Raw genomic sequence first — 23,406 nt, forward strand, 5'->3', positions numbered from 1 at the left:
GAGGTATAAGTTTGTTGAGTGTTCTTGGGAAAATATATGGGAGAGTATTGATTGAGAGGGTGAAGGCATGTACAGAGCATCAGATTGGGGAGGAGCAGTGTGGTTTTAGAAGTGGTAGAGGATGTGTGGATCAGGTGTTTGCTATGAAGAATATATGTGAGAAATAGTTAGAAAAACAGATGGATTTGTATGTAACATTTATGGATCTGGAGAAGGCACATGACAGGGTTGATGGAGATGCTTTGTGGAAGGTCTTAAGAGTATATGGTGTGGGAGGTAAGTTGCCAGAAGTGAATTTTTTTTTACCAAGGATGTAAGGCATGTGTACAAGTAGGAAGAGAGGAGAATGTTTGGTTCCCAGTAAATGTCAATCTGTGGCAGGGGTGTGTGATGTCCCTATGGTTAATTTGTTTATGGATGAGGTAGTTATGCAGGTAAATGCAAGAGTTTTGGAGAGAGGGGCAAGCATGCAGTCCAATGGGGATGAGAGGGCTTGGGAAGTGAGTCAGTTGTTGTTCACTGATGATACAGCTTTGGTGGCTGATTCAAGTGTGAAACTGCAGAAGGTGGTGACTGAGTTTGGAAAAGCATGTGAAGGGGAAAGTTGAGAGTAAAGGTGAATAAGAGTAAGGTTATTAGGTTCAGTAGGGTTGAGGGACAAGTTTATTGGGATGCAAGTTTGAATGGAGAAAAATTGGAGGAAAAGAAGTGTTTTAGATATCTGGGAGTAGACTTAGCAGCAAATGGAACCATGGAAGTGGAAGTGAGTCACGTGTGGGGGAAGGGGGAAAAGTTCTGGGAGCAATGAAGAATGTATGGAAGGATAGAACATTATCTTGGAGAGCAAAAATGGTTATGTTTGAAGCAATAGTGGTTCCAACAATGATATATGGTTGCAAGGCTTGGGCTATAGATAGGTTTGTGCCCTCTCATCCACAACAGACTGCATAATTGCCCCTCTCTCCAAAATTCTTGTATTCACCTTCCTAACCACCCCATCCATAAACAAATCAAACAACCATAGAGACATCATGCACCCCTGCCACAAACCAAAATTCACTGGGAACCAATCACTTACCTTTCTTCCTTACTCGTACACATGCCTTACATTCTTGATGAAAACTTACCACTGCTTCTAGCAATTTGCCTCCCACACCATATACTCTTAAACCTTTCACAAAGCATCTCTATCAACTCTCTCATATGCCTTTTCCAGATCCATTTTTCTAAGTATTTCTCACATACATTCTTCAAAGCAAACACCTGATCCACACATGCTGTTTCCTGTGGTGTGGGGTGGCAACAGAAATGGACGAAGGCAAGTGAGTGTAAATATATACATGTGGATATATGTAAATGGCTGTGTATGTATATGTGTTTATGTTGATATTTTGACTGTTCTATGTGTTCTCACCAGGGCATGTGAAGCGTCTGGGGTAAACCACGGAAAGTTTTGTGGGGCCTGGATGTGGAAAGGGAGCTGTGGTTTCGGTGCATTATACATGACAGCTAGAGATAGTGTGAACAATTGTGGCCTTTGTTGTCTTTTCCTAGTGCTACCTTGCGAGCATGTGTGGGGTAGGGGTTGTCATTTCATGTGTGGCGGAGTGGTGAGGGGAATGAATAAAGGCAGCAAGTATGAATTATGTACATGTGTATATATGTATATGTCTGTTACATGTGTATATATGTATATGTCTGTGTATGTATATATGTGTATGTGTTGAAATGTATAGGTATGTATATGTGCGTGTGTGGACGTATATGTATATACATGAGTATGTGGGTGGGTTGGGCCATTCTTTCGTTTGTTTCCCTGCGCAATACCATCCAAACCCACTACCTTGCCGGCTTCCATTTTCCACAAAGCTTTTATTACCTCTTGTCTTTTTACCAAATCATTCTCACTTTGCACTCCACCTCGACCAAAACACCCTATATCTGCCCCTCTATCATCAAGCACATTCAACAAATCTTCAAAACACTCACTTCTCATATCATCACTACTTGTTATTACCTCCCCATTAGCCCTCTTCACCAATGTTCCCATTTGTTCTCTTGTTGTAAGCACTTTATTTACCTCCTTCCAAAACATTTGTTTATAGATATATATATATATATATATATATATATATATATATATATATATATATATATATATATATGAGTCAGTTGTTGTTCGCTGATGATACAGCGCTGGTGGCTGATTCATGTGAGAAACTGCAGAAGCTGGTGACTGAGTTTGGTAAAGTGCGTGAAAGAAGAAAGTTAAGAGTAAATGCGAATAAGAGCAAGATTATTAGGTACAGTAGGGTTGAGGGTCAAGTCAATTGGGAGGTAAGTTTGAATGGAGAAAAACTGGAGGAAGTAAAGTGTTTTAGATATCTGGGAGTAGATCTGGCAGCGGATGGAACCATGGAAGCAGAAGTGAATCATAGGGTGGGGGAGAGGGCGAAAATCCTGGGAGCCTTGAAGAATGTGTGGAAGTTGAGAACATTATCTCCGAAAGCAAAAATGGCTATGTTTAAAGAATAGTGGTTCCAACAATGTTGTATGGTTGCGAGGCGTGGGCAATGGATATAGTTGTGCGCAGGAGGGTGGATGTGCTGGAAATGAGATGTTTGAGGACAGTATGTGGTGTGAGGTGGTTTGATCGAGTAAGTAATGTAAGGGTAAGAGAGATGTGTGGAAATAAAAAGAGCATGGTTGAGAGAGCAGAAGAGGGTGTTTTGAAATGGTTTGGGCATGTGGAGAGAATGAGTGAGGAAAGATTGACCAAGAGGATATATGTGTCGGAGGTGTGCGAGGTAGCACTAGGAAAGACATCAAAGGCCCCATTTGTTCACACTCAGTCTCTAGCTGTCTTGTAATAATGCACCGAAACCACAGCTCCCTTTCCACATCCAGGCCCCACAGAACTTTCTATGGTTTACCCCAGACGCTTCACATGCCCTGGTTCAATCCATTGACAGCACGTCGACCCCGGTATACCACATCGTTCCAATTCACTCTCTTCCTTGCATGTCTTTCACCCTCCTGCATGTTCAGGCCCCGATCACTCAAAATCTTTTTCACTCCATCTTTCCACCTCCAATTTGGTCTCCCACTTCTCCTCGTTCCCTCCACCTCTGACACATATATTCTCTTGGTCAATCCTTCCTCACTCATTCTCTCCATGTGACCAAACCATTTCAAAACACCCTCTTCTGCTCTCTCAACCACACTCTTTTTGTTACCACACATCTCTCTTACCCTATTATTACTTACTCGATCAAACCACCTCACACCATATATTGTCCTCAAACATCTCATTTCCAGCACATCCACCCTCCTGCGCACAACTCTGTCCATAGCCCACGCCTCGCAACCATACAACATTGTTGGAACCACTATTCCTTCAAACACACCCATTTTTGCTTTCCGAGATAATGTTCTCGACTTCCACACATTCTTCAAGGCTCCCAGAATTTTTGCCCCCTCCCCCACCCTATGATTCACTTCCGCTTCTATGGTTCTTTCTGCTGCCAAATCCACTCCCAGATATCTAAAACACTTCACTTCCTCCAGTTTTTCTCCATTCAAACTTACCTCCCAATTGACTTGACCCTCAACCCTGCTGTACCTGATAACCTTGCTCTTATTCACATTTAGTCTCAACTTTCTTCTTTCACACACTTTACCAAACTCAGTGTGTGTAAATTCCTATATACCTCAGTTTTTGCCACCCTGGGTCTATGTTCCTCTCCCCCATCTTAACACTCTGCTGATCTGCTTCTGAATTTGCTTCTTCCTAATCTTTCATGCTCTCTACTTTCATCAGTCTTTATGAGTGTGTTTATCCTTTTTTCTTCCTGAGCAGCTTTTGATAATATCCCAGTAGATTCAGTTTGCTTTTTTGTCCTTTCCTCTATCTGAAAGGTTATCAGTAATACTCCTGCAGTTCCTTGACCAGTATTGTTAGTAAGTTTTACCTCTGACTGCACAGCCTCTAGTACATATAAAGAAGACACATCAGACTTCCCTTTCTTTTTAACGGCTTCATCTTTTTTCCTCTGATCTGGTATGTCTAGAATTTTCTCCCCTAAACTGTTTTTCTGTTTCCTACATGGTCCTTGAAATACTTCCTCAATCTTCTTAATTCTGGCTCTGGTTGCGTTATCCTCCAATCTTGCTCCTTCACAAGTTTGCTTGGCATCCTCAAATATTTGCTATCTGGCATTTTCATGTATAGCCTTCTTTATACTTTTATTTTGTCTTCTTGAAAATCTTGTTTTGACTAACTAGTATATTCCTGTAACTGAATCTGTCCTATTCTGATAATACCACCAAATTCCTTGTAGCAGTATAATTAGTATTTAGCAGGAAAAGAGGCTCAGGATTCTGTGTGTGAGAAAGACATTAGGAGAATACTAAAGGAGACAAATGTTTACTGGCATAGTCCCTGTGCATAGAGAAGCTCATACAGAAGGTCCAGAGGAGGAAAACAAAGACAGTACCAGAACTAAGACAGTTAAGTTACAGGGAAAGGTTAAATCCTTTACATTTGCACACCTTAGAAGAGAAAAGTGTGAGGGGTGACCTAATCACAACTAAGTTTCTAAGCAGACTGAGGATGTGGACAGTAAACAGTTTTATGAGAGACGTAGTGATGGAGCAATCAGAGGACTTAACATGAAATTAAGCAAGAAACTTGTTAAAAAATATGTAAAGAAGTAGTTTTCAGTATAAGAGATGTGGATCAGTGGAACAAAATGACTGTGGACATGGGTAATTCAGACACCATACATAAATTTAAGAAGTTGTATGATAGTAATGACTGTTCAAGAAATGGGACCCCAAGAGGGTAGAACCTTCCCCTCACCATACAGTACAAACAGGTAATTACACACACATGCATTCACACATTAATCCAATCCATAAATGTAAACATAAACACATGCATCAAATTACAAAAGGACCTACATAGACTCCAAAGCTGGTCTTATACAAGGTTGATAAAATTCAACCCAAGCATATGTAAAGTAACGAGGATGGCACCAAATGAAAGAAGCCCTCAGTATGATTATCTAGCAGGAAAAAAGCCTCAGGATTCTGTGTGTGAGAAGGACTTGGGTGTCTGCATCATCCCCAATCTGACATCGGACTCCTAAATTAGGAGATTAGTTAAAGGAGATCAATCTGTCTGTTGGCAAATATTAGTACATCTTACAGATATATGGATAATTAAATATTGTACAAACTGTTCATATCCTTTATAAGACCAAAACCAGGATATGTCACTCAAGTTTGGTCATTGCACCTAAACAAGCACGAACAGCTAAACAGAGAAAGTTTAGAGGATGTTAACAAAGATGATACCAGAATTAAGGGAGCTGAATAACATGGAAGGTCTAGAAACTTGGAATTTGCCCACCTTGTAAGACAGAAGAGTGAGGGGTGACCTGATTACAAGCTTTACATTTATAAAATCGATCAGTGACATAGTGAAAAGTTCTTCGAGGATATAGTGAAAGAGTTACCAGAGGCCAATACATGATACTAAGCAAGAAACTTCTTAAAAAAGATGTAAAGAGGTACTTCTAGAGTATAGAGTTATGGATGAATGGAATTAAATGATGGAGAACATGGTTAATGCAGAAAGCATACTCAATTTTAAGTTGTATGCCATTAAATAATGCTCAAGGGGTGGGACCCCACTAGTGTTTAACTCCCTCACTGTACTGTACAAATGGGTAATTAATTACACACATTTATACATATTCTCATTATGTTTTATGTAATATAATGAACCTTTTCTTGTTAAAATCATAGTGATTCATTGATAATTATTTCTTAACAGCAAAATTACCAGCTGCACCTGTTGGATGCAGTGAAGATCAGATTGGCACTGGCACCACAACCTTTACTTTGCTAGAAAAAATATTACCTGCCTCATCTTGGTCAACTTTCAGTGCTAGAAAGTCAGCATTCACAAAATCTGATGAGATGATAATTGTCAAGTAATTCGCGATCATCTACCTGGTTCTCTAAGTTTAGCTTACAGCTTCTCTGTTTAACTCCTAGAAAACCTCTGAGAATAATATATTATTTTCATGACTGGAAGGTGACTGACCGTTGAGACTTTCTTGTGTACTGCCACCTTAGTGATCACCCAGGCCTGATCAGCAGGTGGCCTTGAAATACAAGCATAAAATTTGCTGCATAAAGATATGCTTGTAAGTCTTCCAGCTTTCATACATGTATGTCTGGAAGAGTTACAAACACCTTGAAAAATGGTGATTCATAGGATTAGAAATGAGTCCTTGATGAGGAGTTGAGGTTAATTCTGATGCTTTCTTAGTGAACCTTCTCCATCAGCTCTTTTTGCTTCCTCAGGTGAATATTTCCATATCCTTGGAAGCAATTCTAGTATTTGGTAGCAAACAGTTGGTCTTGTAATCTTAATCAGTTTCCTTGTGTGGCAGTCTGTCAACAGAGAGGGATGGTAACAACTCACAAGTCTTTCTTTTACATGGAAAGCATGTGCCAAAAGGGAAGGCATTAGAGGGCAGTTGATTTTAATGATTGCAGAAATCGTTCCATATCTCATATAGAGACTCTGGCAAGTGTAACAAGTGGTACATTGATAGCACTACTCGTACGTTTAGCAAACACGGTGGTAATGTGTCCCAACCATCAGTTTGTGTTTAGTAGCCATAAGGTTCATGTATGTTTTTGTTTTTCCTGTGTTGGGTATTTTTTCTCCACATTTGTCTGCAGTTACCTAGCTCTTGTGCCAGCCCATTTTATCCAGGAGTTACAGTGAAGGAGGATTTGCAAAGCATAATTCAAATTATATTGCTGAGCAAACAGGTGTCTGCCTGTGCAGTGTCCAAAGGTTGATGAAGCAGTTTAAGGAATCAAGGGAGTCCATTTTACCAACTCTGCCTCCAAGTTTGAAGGCCAGGATTAATCTCTCTTAGGATGTGTAAAGTGATTGCATGACAATGTAAGATCTGTCCAGCTCTGACAGCACATGAAATCAAGCACAAGAACCTGAACTTGCTTGAACATATCTTGTTAAGGAGTGTTCAAGAGTTTCTTCATAATGAGTTGGGATTTCATAGTTTCTGTGCCTCTACTGACTGCCACCGAGAAGGATAAATGAGTGAAATTTTGCAAGAAATACAGTGTTTGGGACCAGGAAACATGGGCAGTTGTTTTGTAAATTTCACACTCTCAAAATGTTCCTGCTTAATGAACTTCATCTCCGAATTTATGTTTTCATAGAAATTTTTGAGTTTTGTGTAGTTCCCATTATATCTTTTTTATAAGTCTTCTCATCTCTACTCTTTTAACTTCCTCATTTATTCAAATTTGAACATTACATAATCACTTTTTTCAACAGGTGTATCATCTATGCTAATCTCAGTGTTCCTGCCATATGTATGAAGATTAGATCTAGTAATGATGGTGTATCAGTCCTTCTCTTCCTGGTCTGTTCACTGATATGCTAGTATAGGAAATTTTCTAGTGCAACTTTTAAAATCTTGTCTCCATTACTCCTTGTCACCATGAGAATCCACAGTCCACTAGTCATCTCTGCTATTGAAATCACCATTATTAATATTGTAAGGAAAGCACGTTTTACTGTTTCATGTACTATCGTGATTGTTCCTTTATTGTTACCATAGTATTTTTGATCTGGATTATTAAAATTCTCTGATGGATTATATGATAACACCACATTACATGTCTTTCCAATGGTTACCTTTCCCAGTATGTATTGTCTGAATAGTACATCTACCATTTCCTGAAACTTAAGGTTGTCTCTTATGAAGAGGGTCAATGCTCCTTTGTTTTCTCTTTCCCTCCTTAGTATCATGTACCCCTTGCGACAGAACGAGTGAGATCTTATATTTTTAGTAAGCTTTCTTCCATAACTCCAGTGATATCAGGCACATTTCCCTTTATTTTTTTTTTTTTTTTTTTTTTATACTTTGTCGCTGTCTCCCGCGTTTGCGAGGTAGCGCAAGGAAACAGACGAAAGAAATGGCCCAACCCCCCCCCCCCATACACATGTACATACACACGTCCACACACGCAAATATACATACCTACACAGCTTTCCATGGTTTACCCCAGACGCTTCACATGCCTTGATTCAATCCACTGACAGCACGTCAACCCCTGTATACCACATCGCTCCAATTCACTCTATTCCTTGCCCTCCTTTCACCCTCCTGCATGTTCAGGCCCCGATCACACAAAATCTTTTTCACTCCATCTTTCCACCTCCAATTTGGTCTCCCTCTTCTCCTCGTTCCCTCCACCTCCGACACATATATCCTCTTGGTCAATCTTTCCTCACTCATTCTCTCCATGTGCCCAAACCATTTCAAAACACCCTCTTCTGCTCTCTCAACCACGCTCTTTTTATTTCCACACATCTCTCTTACCCTTACGTTACTTACTCGATCAAACCACCTCACACCACACATTTTCCTCAAACATCTCATTTCCAGCACATCCATCCTCCTGCGCACATCTCTATCCATAGCCCACGCCTCGCAACCATACAACATTGTTGGAACCACTATTCCTTCAAACATACCCATTTTTGCTTTCCGAGATAATGTTCTCGACTTCCACACATTTTTCAAGGCTCCCAAAATTTTCGCCCCCTCCCCCACCCTATGATCCACTTCCACTTCCATGGTTCCATCCGCTGACAGATCCACTCCCAGATATCTAAAACACTTCACTTCCTCCAGTTTTTCTCCATTCAAACTCACCTCCCAATTGACTTGACCCTCACCCCTCCTGTACCTAATAACCTTGCTCTTATTCACATTTACTCTTAACTTTCTTCTTCCACACACTTTACCAAACTCAGTCACCAGCTTCTGCAGTTTCTCACATGAATCAGCCACCAGCGCTGTATCATCAGCGAACAACAACTGACTCACTTCCCAAGCTCTCTCATCCCCAACAGACTTCATACTTGCCCCTCTTTCCAGGACTCTTGCATTTACCTCCCTAACAACCCCATCCATAAACAAATTAAACAACCATGGAGACATCACACACCCCTGCCGCAAACCTACATTCACTGAGAACCAATCACTTTCCTCTCTTCCTACACGTACACATTCCCTTTATATGACCATTAAATTCCAGCTGAGCCCTGTGGTATGCAACCTGTTAGTTTTCTATTCATCAAAGGAGCCTGCTCATATTCCTGCTGCTTGTAGATCTAGCTTTTTAATCAACTCTTGATAAGGAATAGTGTCAAAGGCTTTCAGGCAGTCCAAGAACACTCAGTCTAACCATCTTTCTCATTGATCCAAGATAGAGCTCATGCTGTCATACAAGTGTCGAAGATTGGTTATGCATAAATTTGTTTCCCAAAAACCAAGTTGTCTTCCAATTAGAAAGTTTCTTCTTTGCAGGTAGTCATTAATTTACTTTCTGATTATCTTTTCCGTTATTTTATAAACTACATGTATTAGTGAGACTGGCATATAGATCAATGCACTTTCCTGATCTTTCTAAAATATAGGAATAATGTTTTCCCTTTTCCACATCTTTGGAACTATATCTTCCATAAATGACTTGTTGAACATTTCTAGTGGTTTGACAGTTGCCTTGACACAGTCTTTCTGCACATTAGGTGAGACTTCATTAGGACCATGGGCTTTATATGGGTCAAGTTGTATTGATAGCCTGATTATCTCATTTCTTTGGATTAACATCGTCCCCCATCTAATTTGGTCTGCTGGTGCATTCTTGTCCTCCACAATGAAAACACTTTTTATACAATAATTCAGTTTTTCACATATTTCTTTGTTACCCTCAAGAATTCATTCCTTCGAGTACCTTAGCCTGATTAGTTGCTCTTGCACTTGGACTTTGTTTCGGATGAACTTTTGTAAAAAGTTACGGATTGTTTTTTGCTTTTTCCTTTTTTTGTAACATCTCTCTGCTCCTCCCTCCTTGCTTTTGCAGGAGTCATCCCTTGCCCTCCTATAACTTTTATATGCTGGTTGGCTGCTGTGTTTTGTTATCCCTCCACAGTACATCCCCGAGATCTCTCATATTATGACATTTCTCATTGAACTGTTTTTCTCCTCCTCAGAGATATCTATATTCTAACACCTTTAATGAAGATTTCATAGAATCTTATATAGTGGAGTGACAATCTTAAGCTGTACTGTGTAGGTGAGAGAGGGATATTCTGAGTGATTCTAATGTGGATCAGTTTTTAAAGGAATTTGGATACTGAAGAAAGCAGCAATATAGGTCAGTAATGGGGGGGGGGTTTGACTAGTTTAAGGGGTTTCAGGAGGGGTTCTGTGTTGGCAAGCTTGCAGATATTTGGGATTTTAATGTGTAACACTTATTGGTTAAAGATATCTGCAAGAGCTTGGGTTACAATATGGTCAAAGTGTTTTATATGAAAGTTTGGTATGTTGTCTAAGCCTGTTTCAAGGGAATTCTTTTAACTCTTAATAGCACTGTGACATAAGTAGGAGTGAAGGGTGGGTTAGCAGTTGTCAGGATAGATTCTAGCTAGGTTTACCACGACTTTCTTGTTCAGGGGTATGGTCTGTTTGCGGGTAACTTTTTTAGTTTTTCACATTTATGTTTGCATGCTCTTGAGTATTGTTGGCATGGGTTACAAGTGGTTCATGTGCAGGGGATGGGTGCGAGATGCATGGATGTTCTATTTAGTTCACAAGGGCCTATTGTTACTGTTTTTTTGGTTAACACTAACCAGACCTCACATAAATTTATGATTAATGTCTTCATATCACCAGTTTAATTTCAGGTGATGGCATGAGATACTTAAGGCCTCTTTATGCAAGAAATACTCAGTTACCCTTCAGCCATGGCATGGCTTGGATGTTACTGCAGGCTGCTAAGTGTAGATGACACCAAGCAGTACTTGCTTAGCAGTGATAAGGTATCTGGCAATCCAGATAATATAGATGACAAAAATTTATACAATAGAGATAAAACTAATCAAGTACATCATACCCTACATATTTGAGGTGGTAACTCAAAATATGATGATGCCAAGCAGTGTAGTGCATGGAGTTATTTCAGCAATATGCTTCCACCAGGTGTTTTTTCTTCACTGTTTTTCCAGGAATAAGTTGAGGGCTATTGCACTTGTTCATCTGTTGTTTTCTTATTTTTATATGGTTTTAATGGGGAACAGTGTTGAATGCTTCGACAATAATAATACTGTGTGGGAGATGAACTGTGGTTAGTTAGAACCATTCAGGATGTGTTGTGTGAGGTTTGTGTGCAGTGTGACACACTGAGTGATTCTGTTGTGGATTAGTTTTCCAGCAAGTTTGTCTCCTGAAAATAACAGGGTGATTGGGTAGTTTGAGGTGTTTTGGGATGGGCACTATGTTGGCAAGCTTACAGATGTTTGGGATTTTAATGTGTAATAAGGAGTGGTTGAACTTATCTGTAAGAGCTTGGATTGCAATAGGGCCACTGTGGTGTATATGGGAGTTTGAAATACTGACTGGACCTGTTGCAGGGGAATACTTAAGGTCTTAATTGCATCAATAGGAGTGAAGGGAGAGTAGTTTCATGATGGATTTTGGGTAGGTGTTCCATGACTTGGTCAGGAGAGGTTTGTTTGTGGCTGATTTTTTAATATTTTGTTACAAGTCTCTTTGTAAGTTCTTTGGGACATGGGGTTGTTGTTGGTTTGGGTTGGAAGAGCTTCATGTGTGGGATGTATAGATTTCCTTTACTGTTCACAAGAGTTTGTTGGTGTGGATTTCTTGGTTAACCTTTAACCAGACCTCACATTTATCAATAATTTGTGCTTTCATGCTAATAATTGAATATCAACTGGTCTATTTATATAAGAATTACTCTCAAGTTTTTCAGTTACCCTTCAACCATGGTATAGTTATGCTTATTCTTGTATGTTTTTTTTCATTTCATAAAAGAAAATTTTAATTTCCTTTGGAAAAACATCCATTTTTCCGAAATCCTGGGAATTTTAAATGCCTGCTGTAGAGGTTAATAGTCTTGAGGGAGGAATGCCAGTTTCCAGTTTGCTTGCTTTTCAGTGATTTGATTAGTGATAGTGTTCCTTACAGTGTGGATTTCTTCCATAACCTCTGTTGATGTTGAATTGTTTTGTGTGAGCATGCTCCTCTGTTCTATGAGGCATGCTATCTAAGGGGAAAAGTTTGGGTTACATTACATTTTGTATGACCTTGCTGGATTAGTTGATGTCGATGAAGTACGAGATAGCACGGTACAGGGATGGGAAATTATCCGAGATGAAATTTTGGAGCTTGGATTCTATATAATGTATGAAAGCTGGCCAGTCCCCTTTCCTGTAGCTTGCCTAAGTCTTTTTGTTGGCTATGTGAGATGGATGGGCCAAGTGGAGTGTTATAATAATGGTTAAGTGCTCAGAAGACAGTTCATGTCATGTTTTCCAGTGGTGAGGTTGGCTTCTGAAAGTGATGGGTTGAGAGTTTGGATACATGGTTGTACGGGTTGATAATGTTGAAAGAATAGTTTGCTTATGAATAGTTCACTTCAGGGATCTTAGGTGTAACTGTGTTGGGTCATGTAGGAGAGTGGGCACTGAAATTGCCACACATATGTGTTAGTCTTGTTCTGTAATTGGAGAATGTATCTGGGAAGGCATATAGTTGGGGTAGGTGTGTAAGTGTTGCATAGTCTCACTTTTAAGGATTATATTTCGAGGGCATTCTCACTGTCTGTGATCTGTTTTGTATTCTGGGGGGTGTTGGTGTATGGGGTGATGTGGTGAATAAGCATTATGAGGTCTCCTTGTCCTTGTTGTCCACCTTGTTTTACGGTTATGTTTTTGGTGAAAGATGGCAGGACAAATCTGGAGGTTAATTCAGTTTCTAAGTGATGGAACACAAAAGGAGCCAAGCAAGGAATGCTCATCTGAATGGGTGTGCATGTAACCAAGATGACAAAAAACAGACAGGCTGTAGGTATGTTTGAGGAAAGGAACCTGGAGGCTCTGGGTCTCAGTGAAACAAAGATCAAGGGTATGGGGGTAGAATGGTTTGGGAATTTCTTAGGTGTAAAGTCAGGGGTTGGTGGGAATTGCAAAAGCCACAGTTATGATAATGTGTGAAAGAGTGTAAGAAAGTGAGCTCCAGACTAATGTGGGGAAAATGACAGTGTATTGCAAGAGATGGATATTTATTAGTGCTTACGAGAAGAAAAATAATAAAAGACAAGTGCTTCTAGAACAGCTAAGTGAGTGGGTCAGCAGTTTTGATGCAAGAGATTGGATATTCATGGTCGGTGATTTAAAGGCAAAGGTGAATAACGTGGCCATTGAAGGTGTAATTGGTGAACAGCTTCTGGAGTTGTGCTGAAAAGGGACTGGTGACTGGGATTACCTGGTTTAAAACCAGACACATTTATAAGTATACTTAAGCGACTAGAAAAGATGGTAAGAGGGCACCAATGGGTTTCACAATAACTGCCTGCCAGACAAAAGAGAGACTCCTGGATGTGCAAGTTTTGAAAGGGGCAACTAGTGGGATGTCTGATCATTACCTGGCAGAGGAAAGGGTGAAGATTTGCAGTTTCCATAAAAAGGGGAAATGATATAAATGAGAAGTGGGCAGTGAAATCATGAGCTTTGAAAAGAGATGTATGTAAAGAAATGCCAGAAGAGATGGGTGTAGAATGGCAAAAGATGAGAGTAAACGAAGAGATATGAGAGAGGAACAGGAGATATTTAGGGAAAAAGTGCCAGCATTTGCAGAAGTATGTGGAATGCAGAAGAGAGGAGGTGGGCAGTTAAGAAATGTTTGCAAGTCGTGGGATGACAAAACAAAGTTGCTTGTGAAAGAGAAAAGAGGGGTGTACGAGAGGTACATAAAGAGGAGTGCAAAAGATTGGGACAGCTCCAAGGCTGTACTATAATTAACAGCAAGGACAGGATTGACTTCCTTGTGTGAGAATCTCTCTCTAACAAGACTGTACTATGGGAAATTAACAATGAAACAGCCTCACCAAAGATGACTTCGTATGTGATGTAACCTTATACAGGCAGAGTCCGTTAACAAACTTGACTGCAGAGACAGGTAGAATCCTTTGAAGCAAGAAGTTCTTTGATGAGATTGTGCTCTTTCAACAACTGTTGACGATAGAGCCTTGACAACAGTGACTTTTCATTTGCAGTGTAAGCTCAAGATCAATTCCAGTAGCACTTATACGTATAATTTTTCATACTTGTCATGTACCACATTTGCAAGGTAGCACAAGGAAAAGACAAAGAAATGGCCTCATTCTCTTACATCCACTCTCCAGAAATCAGATGTTATGTAAAATGCACCAAAATCAGAGCCTCTTATCCAAAAGCAAGTGTAACGGAACTTTCCATGGTTTCCCTTGGTGGTTTCATATGTCTTGGTTCAGACCAATGGTAGAATGTTGCCCTCTGTATAACATATTGCACCAATCTGCTCTAGCCCTTGCATGTTCAGGCCAAGAGCACTCAAAGAATCTTTCATTTCATCCTTCCACTTCTTCCTTTGTTTTTCCCTTTGCCTTGTTCCCCACATTATCAACATGTATATCCTCTTTAGTCATCCTTTTCATCTGTCCAGAATATTTCCAAAACATTTTCTTATTCTCCCTGAGGTTTGTTGATACCCACCCACTCCAACTCCCATTTGCCCTCTTTTTCAGCTCCTACCACCCATACACACTTTTTCACAGTAACATCCATACATCATTTTTTTTCTCTTTCACCAGCAACATAACTTCATCATCCTACTACTCACCTGCCTCCCTCCCACCTTCCAAATACCATGCATTTCTCACACGCCAGCATTACTTCCTTAAACATCTCCCATTCCTCACCCACTCCCCTAGCTTCATTTACGCTTACCTTTAGCCATTCTACCCTCAAATTCTCCTGGTATCTTTTCACACAAGCCTCTTTTCCAAGCTCACTCACTTTCACCACACTCTTTTTACCCACATCATACCCTCTTTTCTAAATCCCTCTACAAATCTTCACCCTCACCACCATCAGATAATAATCAGACATTCCACCAACTGCCCTTCTCATTATATTAATATCCAAGAAGCTTTTCTTTGGCTTGCCTATCATTTAGTATGTAATCCAATAAAGTCTGCTTATCATCTTTCCTTTTCCAAGTACTTTTTGTATGTCACTCTTATTAAACCAGTTATTCTTTATCACCAGTCCTTTTCAGCACATAACTCCACAAGCTGTTCACCATTTCCATTCATATCAATTATACCTTCAACTGCAAAATTACTCACATTTGCATTCAAACCACCTATTTCTTACATTCATAATAACTTCTTACATACATGATAATAATAATAATATTATTATTATTATACTTGATTGCCATTTCCCATGTTAGTGAAGTAGCACCAGGAAATGGACGAAGAAAGACCCATAAACTCACATAAATGCACATACACATAAATATATATATACAATTATAAAAAAATGTTCATACTTGATCACCATTTCCTGTGTTAGCAAGGTAGCGCTAGGTAAAACACTAAGAAAAGACACATCCACATATGTATACATATATGCACATACATGTATATATACATAAACAGACATATATATATACATGAATATAGTGCATATGAACATGCACTTTCATAGAGCACATAATGCCCTCCAACAGCAAGGACTCAAACCCAGGTTCGAGTCCTTGCTGTTAGAGGGCATTATGTGATATATACACATGTACATATTCATACTTGCTCACATTCATCCATTCCCAGTGCCACCCTGCCCCACAGGAAACAGCATCGCCACCCCCTACATCAGTGAAGTAGCATCAGCAAACAGACGAAGGGAGGCCACATCCATACACGCACGAGCTGTCATGTGTAATGCACCAAAACCATAGCTCCCTTTCTGCATTCATGCCCCACAGACCTTTCCATGGTTTACCCCGGATGATTCACATGCCCTGGTAACAGTAATAATAATGTTAAAGCACTGTTCTGTTAATTAATTATGGCATAAAGCCTAAAGGATTGAAATGCATTAGGCCATAGTAAACCATGGAAAAGGAAGAAAAGAAGCACAATTTCTCCCCCCTGTGATTTTTTCTTAGGCCAAATATATACATAACACTTCCTATGGTTCTACATTTTCAAACTATAGCCCGTTCTTCAAAACTCTTACATCCTATTTCTACCATTTATGGTTTTCCGTACTTCTACTATGCTCATAATTTTTTCTTTTTCATCTCTTATACTTTGCCCCTTGTAAGTGTTTGATGAAACAGAACTCTTTTTATAACACTTCTTTATGTTTCCCAAAGTGCAAGCAGTTAGCAATTTCTTCATTTGCATGAAGATCAAGCTAAAACTAAAATAGCTCAAAAACATTTCAAGCACAACTCTTGGGTCTTCAACATTTCAGGGTTAAAAATGTCTGTGTTTAAAGACTGGACAAGATTCTGCAAGTGCTATTTCCTTATAAGACAGGAAACAGCATATAAGATACAGAGACCATTAAAACATTAAGGCACACCTATATTATGTCTTATTAGACATTCCTGCATTTATTGCAGGGTGGCAGGTACAAAAATTATCAAAATACTCGTACTGTTATAACTTTCATACACTTGAGAGTTGGGTGATTGAACCAAAATGCCTGAAACATTTAATCAACAAGGAAATTTCTGCCAAGCTTTCCAAGCATTGCTGTTGAGACAAAACTAAGTGCAGAAGTGCACTGCAGTTCTGGGACAGAGGTACACTACAGTGCTGGGATTAAAGTTTTCTTGTAAATTAACAATTAGCTTATTGAGTTTAGATACATTCATACTGCTTTTTAATCAGTCTCCTTCCATAGGTCACTGGAAGGCAACTTCTCAGACTGCTTTTTAATTAGTTTACTTCCACAGATTGCTGGAAGGATACTTCTCTTCATGCCTTGCAATAATAATAAAATAAGTCCTTTTGAAACTTTTTACAGATCGTATTATATATGTAAGAGAATGTTAAACCTTCATCACACCTAACACTGACTTTCTAAAAGACACAAAAGTTGTACTTCATTTTGTCATGATTAATAGCAACTTGTGGGTATGAAGGTATGAAAGCTTATATGTAATAGATTAACTATGACATGGGGAAAACTATAAGGATTCATAAGGAAGACCTTTTCCTTATGGCCTCTTTCCATGAATATATGTTTCAATTCTTTTCATACAATCTGTACAAAATTTGATATTAAGCAGAAGGGAAATGTTTCATTTAGATGGCTGTTAAACCAGCAAGCAGAATCCTTTTGGATTTATTCTGAGTGGTGACCTTTTATATCCTGACACTAGATTCAGCCTCAATGTATATTTACTGATTTCTGTTGTGTGTATATGCCACACTGCCTTAAATGCAATCACATGATTACTGGATACTTAAAGATAACACAAATTATAACTGTTTTTGAAATATATGTCTGTTTTAAATGGTGAATTATACATTGTACTTTATTGTGGTTTATTTAACAAAAACTATAAAACTATCTGTAGTTGAAGACAATTTTGTAAAGTCTTAAAAACTATATGTTAAAAAAATGAATATGCATATCAACAGTTTGATTCTATTTAGATTTATCTATATCTGATATGCTGTTCCCAATAAACAAAATCTGGCTCATGTAGAAACTCCTATTCCCACAGAAAGCATACAAATTGGGTTCAGTAATAAAGAAGGTGCATGCTTCTCTAGAATTCTCACTCCTAATAATCCCTCCTATATTTGTTTACATGCATGTTTATATTCGATTATATGTTCACTGGTGTGCATGAAGAGAGGGGTTGGCAAACAAACAGCACATGGGACAAATTAAAAGCACAAACATTCTTGCCTACAATAAGCTTATTTTAAAGTTTGGGCAAAAACTTGTTTGAATATAAGACTATTTCTTTAATAATAATAATGATTACAATAAAAAAAGCAGCTAATAATTATAATTATGCTGCATACCATTTAATATATCTCATTTGATATAACTTACTGGGCCATTTCACCAACTCTGTACCCCATAATGTTCATTACTGTGGAATAAAGTTTCTAGCCTGAGAGCCATGATATGCATATTACTCTCATTCTTATGGGACTTTAAATAACTTCTCTTGCATGAAAGTCTGCCACTATGTGCCTGTTTCTTTATTGATTTACTTGTTTCCTTAATTGTTAAGATAATTGAGAAAACTCTGTTCTATACTTACTAGTAAACAGAAGATAAGTTATGGTAATCTACAAGGCTTGGTATGGGTCAGGTATTAAGTTACTTCATAACATATATTTCCAGCTTTCATCTAATTATATAACTGCATTAATAAAACTGCTGCTGATCATCAAATGTCAAGGTAAACAGGCACCACTTAGTAAATGAGGTACATTATATGCAGTTTGAATGAATAAGCAAGTAATCTTTGGTAGCTTACAAATTAAACATATATTTTGGTATCACTTCTGCATCATTTCCCCACTCTTTCCCCTGAAGCATTAGATCACACTAATGCTTTATTTACACAATCTATATACAAATCTTTCATAAAGGGTTAGATGGTATTAACCATAACTTATGTCACACATTTCTAAATAAAGATCTAATCATTCTTACATACAAACAAAAGCTAAATCAGCACAACATAACTATTAAAGCTAGCTGACACAAGCACTTAGAATTTAACCAAGCAGAGGTGCTGACACTGTCATCAACACTAACACCAAGATAACTAAATACTTTCTCTCCTTTTCCTCTGAATAGTTGAGCTTAAAATCCAGGTAAAAAGACAGTTAAAAAATATTTGTGAACTTTGTAACTGTAAACATGAGTAATCATTTGCTAAATCCACTAGGATTTCTTAAAGCTTCAAATTACAATATAATAGAAAATATATTGTTATTAAAAAATCTTCACATTCTGATACACACTTACTTCCCTAGCTTGATGTAAAATCAGTAACAACGACCTAACTCACTCATTCTGCTGACTACCAAGCAAAAACTCTCCCATGGCTGTCAGTGAAAAAGGTAGCAATTTATATCTGGTTCCTTTCCTTCTTCCACAGGATCATCTTCACTTCCTCAGAGTGAACGACACAGCAAACAACTATGATGCAGTGGATATTAGAGCCTGATTAAAACCAATCTTTTTTAAAACAGTTAAAAATAAGTACAGAGGATCTTAAATTTTCATGGATGTCAATATATGTTTGAAGGGGACAGTTTTGAAAAGAAATGCATTAAAAGATGAAGCACAAATAGGGAGTAAAAATAATGTAATGATGACTAGATGTACTGTATTACAGAGGAAAATCAGATATGACGAGATGAGTTGATTAAATTTAAGTCCATTATAACTACATAAGTCATGTCTTAGGTCAAGCATGCAACTGACTCCACTCTTGCTAGTAGGATGGGAGACAGCAGGAATTCCTGATGTATACCTATACTTACTACATCCAACAGCAATAACTTTATTTTTTGTTTGCAGTACTTTTTTCTTCTAATCCAATCACATTCATTCCAGAGCTCAAACCATTCCTACATAGGAACACACGTCTCTTTTATGTCTTAACATGCCCATTTACACACTGTTTAATTATTAGTAAACCAACTACTATTCAACAATGAAGACTGGACATTACTAATATCTGAAAGTAAGATGTTTCTTCATACTTCTTTACACATACCAGTTTTAATTACAATCCAATAAAAAAAAGGAATGTCAACAAGAAGTGCAGCTTCAACACTTCTTTAAAAAACTTCACTGCAACACTACCTGAACCAAACAAGTTTAACCTTCTTCAAACATGCACATTATACTTTAGAGACTCTGCTGATCTAATGTGACAACCTCTACTTCATTATCTCTACGTCTAGTGGTCTTCAAGCAGGATGATCGCTCAGAGCACTCTTCAGTCTTTACTGTTAACCCTGTCACTTGATGTGTGCGTATTAACAAATCCTCTAACTCTGGTGTACAATCGCTCTCACTTACCAGATCAACTACCTTTGAAGAGCTACTGGATAAAGGAGATTTCAAAGGTGGGACATTCCGGCTGAATCCAGCAGAGCTGTTGATGGATGCATCACCTGGGGAAACATGAATACCAGCTTCCACATCCGAAAAAATTTCCTTGCCTTGTACAGAAGGAACAAATGGTGGTCCACATATAACTGAGGGCCGTGAGGCTGTAGGACTTGTATGATGAGAGGATTCACTACTTAGTGGATGATCTGCAGGCAATTCATCAACTAACATTACATCTAGGTCAGAGGGTTCTCCTGAGCTGCCACTAAGAACAACAGTCACATTAGTTTCATCTGAAACTTGGGATTCACTAGCTTGATCAGATGGTGAGGATACTGTGATCAGAGGAAGACTACGGTCCACTTCTGGACTAGGGAATAAGTCTGGGGAAACTATACCCTCACGGTCAGGCTCTGGGAGAGGTAGTGAGGAGGAACGGGGTCCAAATGTTGCCTTTGGCTCTACTTTCAAACGCTTATCTCCATCCTCATGAACTGGTGTAGAGAAATATTTGTGCTTGTACCACATTTTGCGGCTACGTTTAATAGCACTCTCTCCTGCAACACCTGCAGAAGATGCTGGTCTCTCATCCTTGAAGTCCACCATCACAGTGCTTTCTCTGGTATCATCTGAGAACACACTTGCTAGATCAATACTATCCTGACTTTCGTTTGTTTTGATGATGCTGATTATAGACTGATTATCCCCTTCTTCATCAGCATCAACAGACATTTGCTGAGAATTAAAACTAGATCTACAAACATCACTTGCCCTATTAGTTCCAGCACTTATCACCTTACTTGTCACAGGTGGTGATACCTTCACTATCACATTTCGTATTGCACTATCACATGAAGTATTTCCTAAATTAGCAGAGTCTAATTTACTGGAAAGATTGACTTTGGCAGTACTGGTTATTCGTGCATTAGACTGCTGGTCTTCTTGACTAGAATTGGGTGTGTCACTATATTTACAAGACGTAGATGAAGTGGGAGATGGAGTATAGGGATCTACCCACTCTAAGCTTGTTCCTGGAGATCCCTGAGGCCCATGACTTCCTGAGGTTCCAATACCACAACTAGATGCCACATCTCCTGTTGCATCACATCTAGTTTCACCTTCCAAACTCAGTGAACCTTTCATATTTCCTCGAGGGGTAGGAAGGACAAGGGTCATATTACTATCACTATGTCGCCGTCGTTTACTTGGAGATGTAAGGTACCCATCAAACATGGCTGCCTCTAAAGTGCTGCTGTTGCTTTCATTACTTTGCAACTGTCGTTTGAATGAGCCCATGCTTCGTCGTTGTGTACCACCATATTCTATACTATAATGGTCTCCAGAACGATTCAAGGCTTCATGAAGAAGTTTCAGAACCTGAAAATGATACAATTTGATGCTAAATGTATAATATAACCTTAAATTAGTTAGGGAGAAAAGAAAGAAAAGGTGAGAAAGACAGTGTGTTATTATTTATTTGTACTGTATGGGTAGGAAGTTCTACACTTGTAGGGCCCCATCTCTTGACCTTTGTCCACTGTCATGCAACTTTTTAAACTTTTGTATGCTGTCACCATTCACAATTTCATCACTCAGTTTATTCTATTCTATTCATCCATAACACATACTATAAAAGTACTTCTTTTCATCTTTTCTAATAAGTTTCTTAATTTCATGTTATAACCTCAGGATGTTCTATCCTTGCATCTTCTGAAGAACAGTTTTCTGCTGACATCAGTGCAAAGATTTAAAAACTTGAAGGTTCTCATTAGGTCACTGCTTATTTTTCTTTCTTCCACCTTGTAACTCAACTCTATTCCACTGCCAACTTTACTGTCATCCTCTCCTTTCCTCATAATCATGCTCATATTTGTCCTATTTTTGGTAGAGCATTATACCATACAACTTCCTGAAAACAGCCATTCCTGCATCTTGCTATATGGCAACCAGCAGCGATATCTTCATTAGTCTTCATTACACGAGCTGTCATAGTCATTCCATCATAATGGGAAATACTATGCTTGAAGTAATATCCCCAGATTATCCCCTACTGACATTATAGGAAATACTATGCCTTAAGTAATGTTCCCAGTTCTTTCCATTATGACACTTTATGAAATACTATGTTTAAAGTAATTTCCCCAGTTTTTAACCTTAGTGAAAAGTTTCTCCAAGCAATATATCATGAATGCAAGCTGACTCAGATGGTGCCTTACCATCCAAGCAATATATCATGAATGCAAACTGACTCAATGGTGCCTTACCAAACTCCATACACAGCTCTTTGCAGTCCCCCCCCCCCTCCAAAGTGCAACAATCATGACATCACAGTGTCATCATGGCTTCAACTCTCACTAGGTACCATTGATTTAATAATACTGCAAAAAAAAACAGCTAACCAAAGCCTAATTTTTTTTTACTCATGAATGTGCAGTGTGTGTTTGTGTGTAATTTCCTAACCATACTTACTATACAGGGTACCAGTTTCATATGTATGAGGTTGCTTTGTACTATGTGGGGAAGGAGCTTTACACTCATGGAGATCCATCTCTTGAACCTTTTCTAACATCATGCAACTTTTTAACCTTCTGTATAATGAACCCCATCAACTATTTCCTCATTCAGTTTATTCCATTCATCCATCACTCATACCATTATAGTGGCTCTTTACAACTTTTTGGCAAGTTTCTTGCTTAATTTCATGTAAAAACCTATTTGTACTCTAATGGGCGAGTTTTACACTTGTGGGGCCCCATCTCTGGAACATTCTCTATCTCATAACACCTCTTACATTGATATATGTTGTCTGCATTAACTATTAAACATTCTGTTCCATTCATCCACAACTCTTATGCTACATATGTTTTAACAAATTTCTCACTTAATTTTGTTATGTCCTCTGGCTGATCTATCGCTACATCATTTAAATAACTGTTAGTTGTCCATAACAATGATATCTTATAGGTTGTGATATAGACTTATAGGTTGTGATCAGGTCACCCCTGGCTCTTCCCTCCTCTAAGGTGGGTAAATTTAAAGCCTCCAGCTCTTTGTGCTTCTTTAGGTGCAGTGACTAAACTTGATAAGTATATTCTAATTTTAGCCTCATTTAGGATATATACAACTTGCTAAATACTTCCTTATCAATACACCGAATATGTTTATACTTAACCTGTTCAAAAACTTATAATGTTTTGATCAGTTCATTTTTTACTCTTTTGTCTTTCACAGTAGGCATCCTTAAAGCCTCTAACCTTTCCAGCACTGTACCAGCAGAGATACATCTTCTTTCTCTCTTAAAACTTTCTCCCTACTTAAATATGGAAATC

At 38.5% G+C, this 23,406-nt stretch overlaps 2 protein-coding genes across 9 annotated transcripts in view; one reads left to right on the forward strand and one right to left on the reverse strand.

Annotated features, from left to right (window-relative positions):
* LOC139746269 (uncharacterized) overlaps nucleotides 1–19,251 on the forward strand; it is a 43,128-nt gene extending 23,877 nt beyond the window's left edge. For 6 of the 8 annotated variants that reach the window (XM_071657316.1, XM_071657313.1, XM_071657314.1 and 3 more), the window contains one exon: nucleotides 19,113–19,236. In XM_071657316.1, coding sequence (XP_071513417.1) covers nucleotides 19,113–19,159 — 47 coding nt within the window. In that variant the 3' untranslated portion in view covers nucleotides 19,160–19,236. Of the gene's footprint in view, nucleotides 1–19,112 lie in introns of all 8 variants that reach the window. The other 2 variants (XM_071657308.1, XM_071657311.1) reach the window with 2 other exon arrangements.
* The window catches only part of LOC139746268 (uncharacterized), a 33,798-nt gene continuing 27,904 nt past the window's right edge, over nucleotides 17,513–23,406 (reverse strand). The window contains exon 7 of the mRNA XM_071657307.1: nucleotides 17,513–21,454. Coding sequence (XP_071513408.1) covers nucleotides 19,871–21,454 — 1,584 coding nt within the window. The 3' untranslated portion in view covers nucleotides 17,513–19,870. The remainder of the gene's footprint in view (nucleotides 21,455–23,406) is intronic.

Source organism: Panulirus ornatus, chromosome 64 (genome assembly GCF_036320965.1).
Source record: "Panulirus ornatus isolate Po-2019 chromosome 64, ASM3632096v1, whole genome shotgun sequence".
Lineage (NCBI taxonomy): Eukaryota > Metazoa > Arthropoda > Malacostraca > Decapoda > Palinuridae > Panulirus > Panulirus ornatus.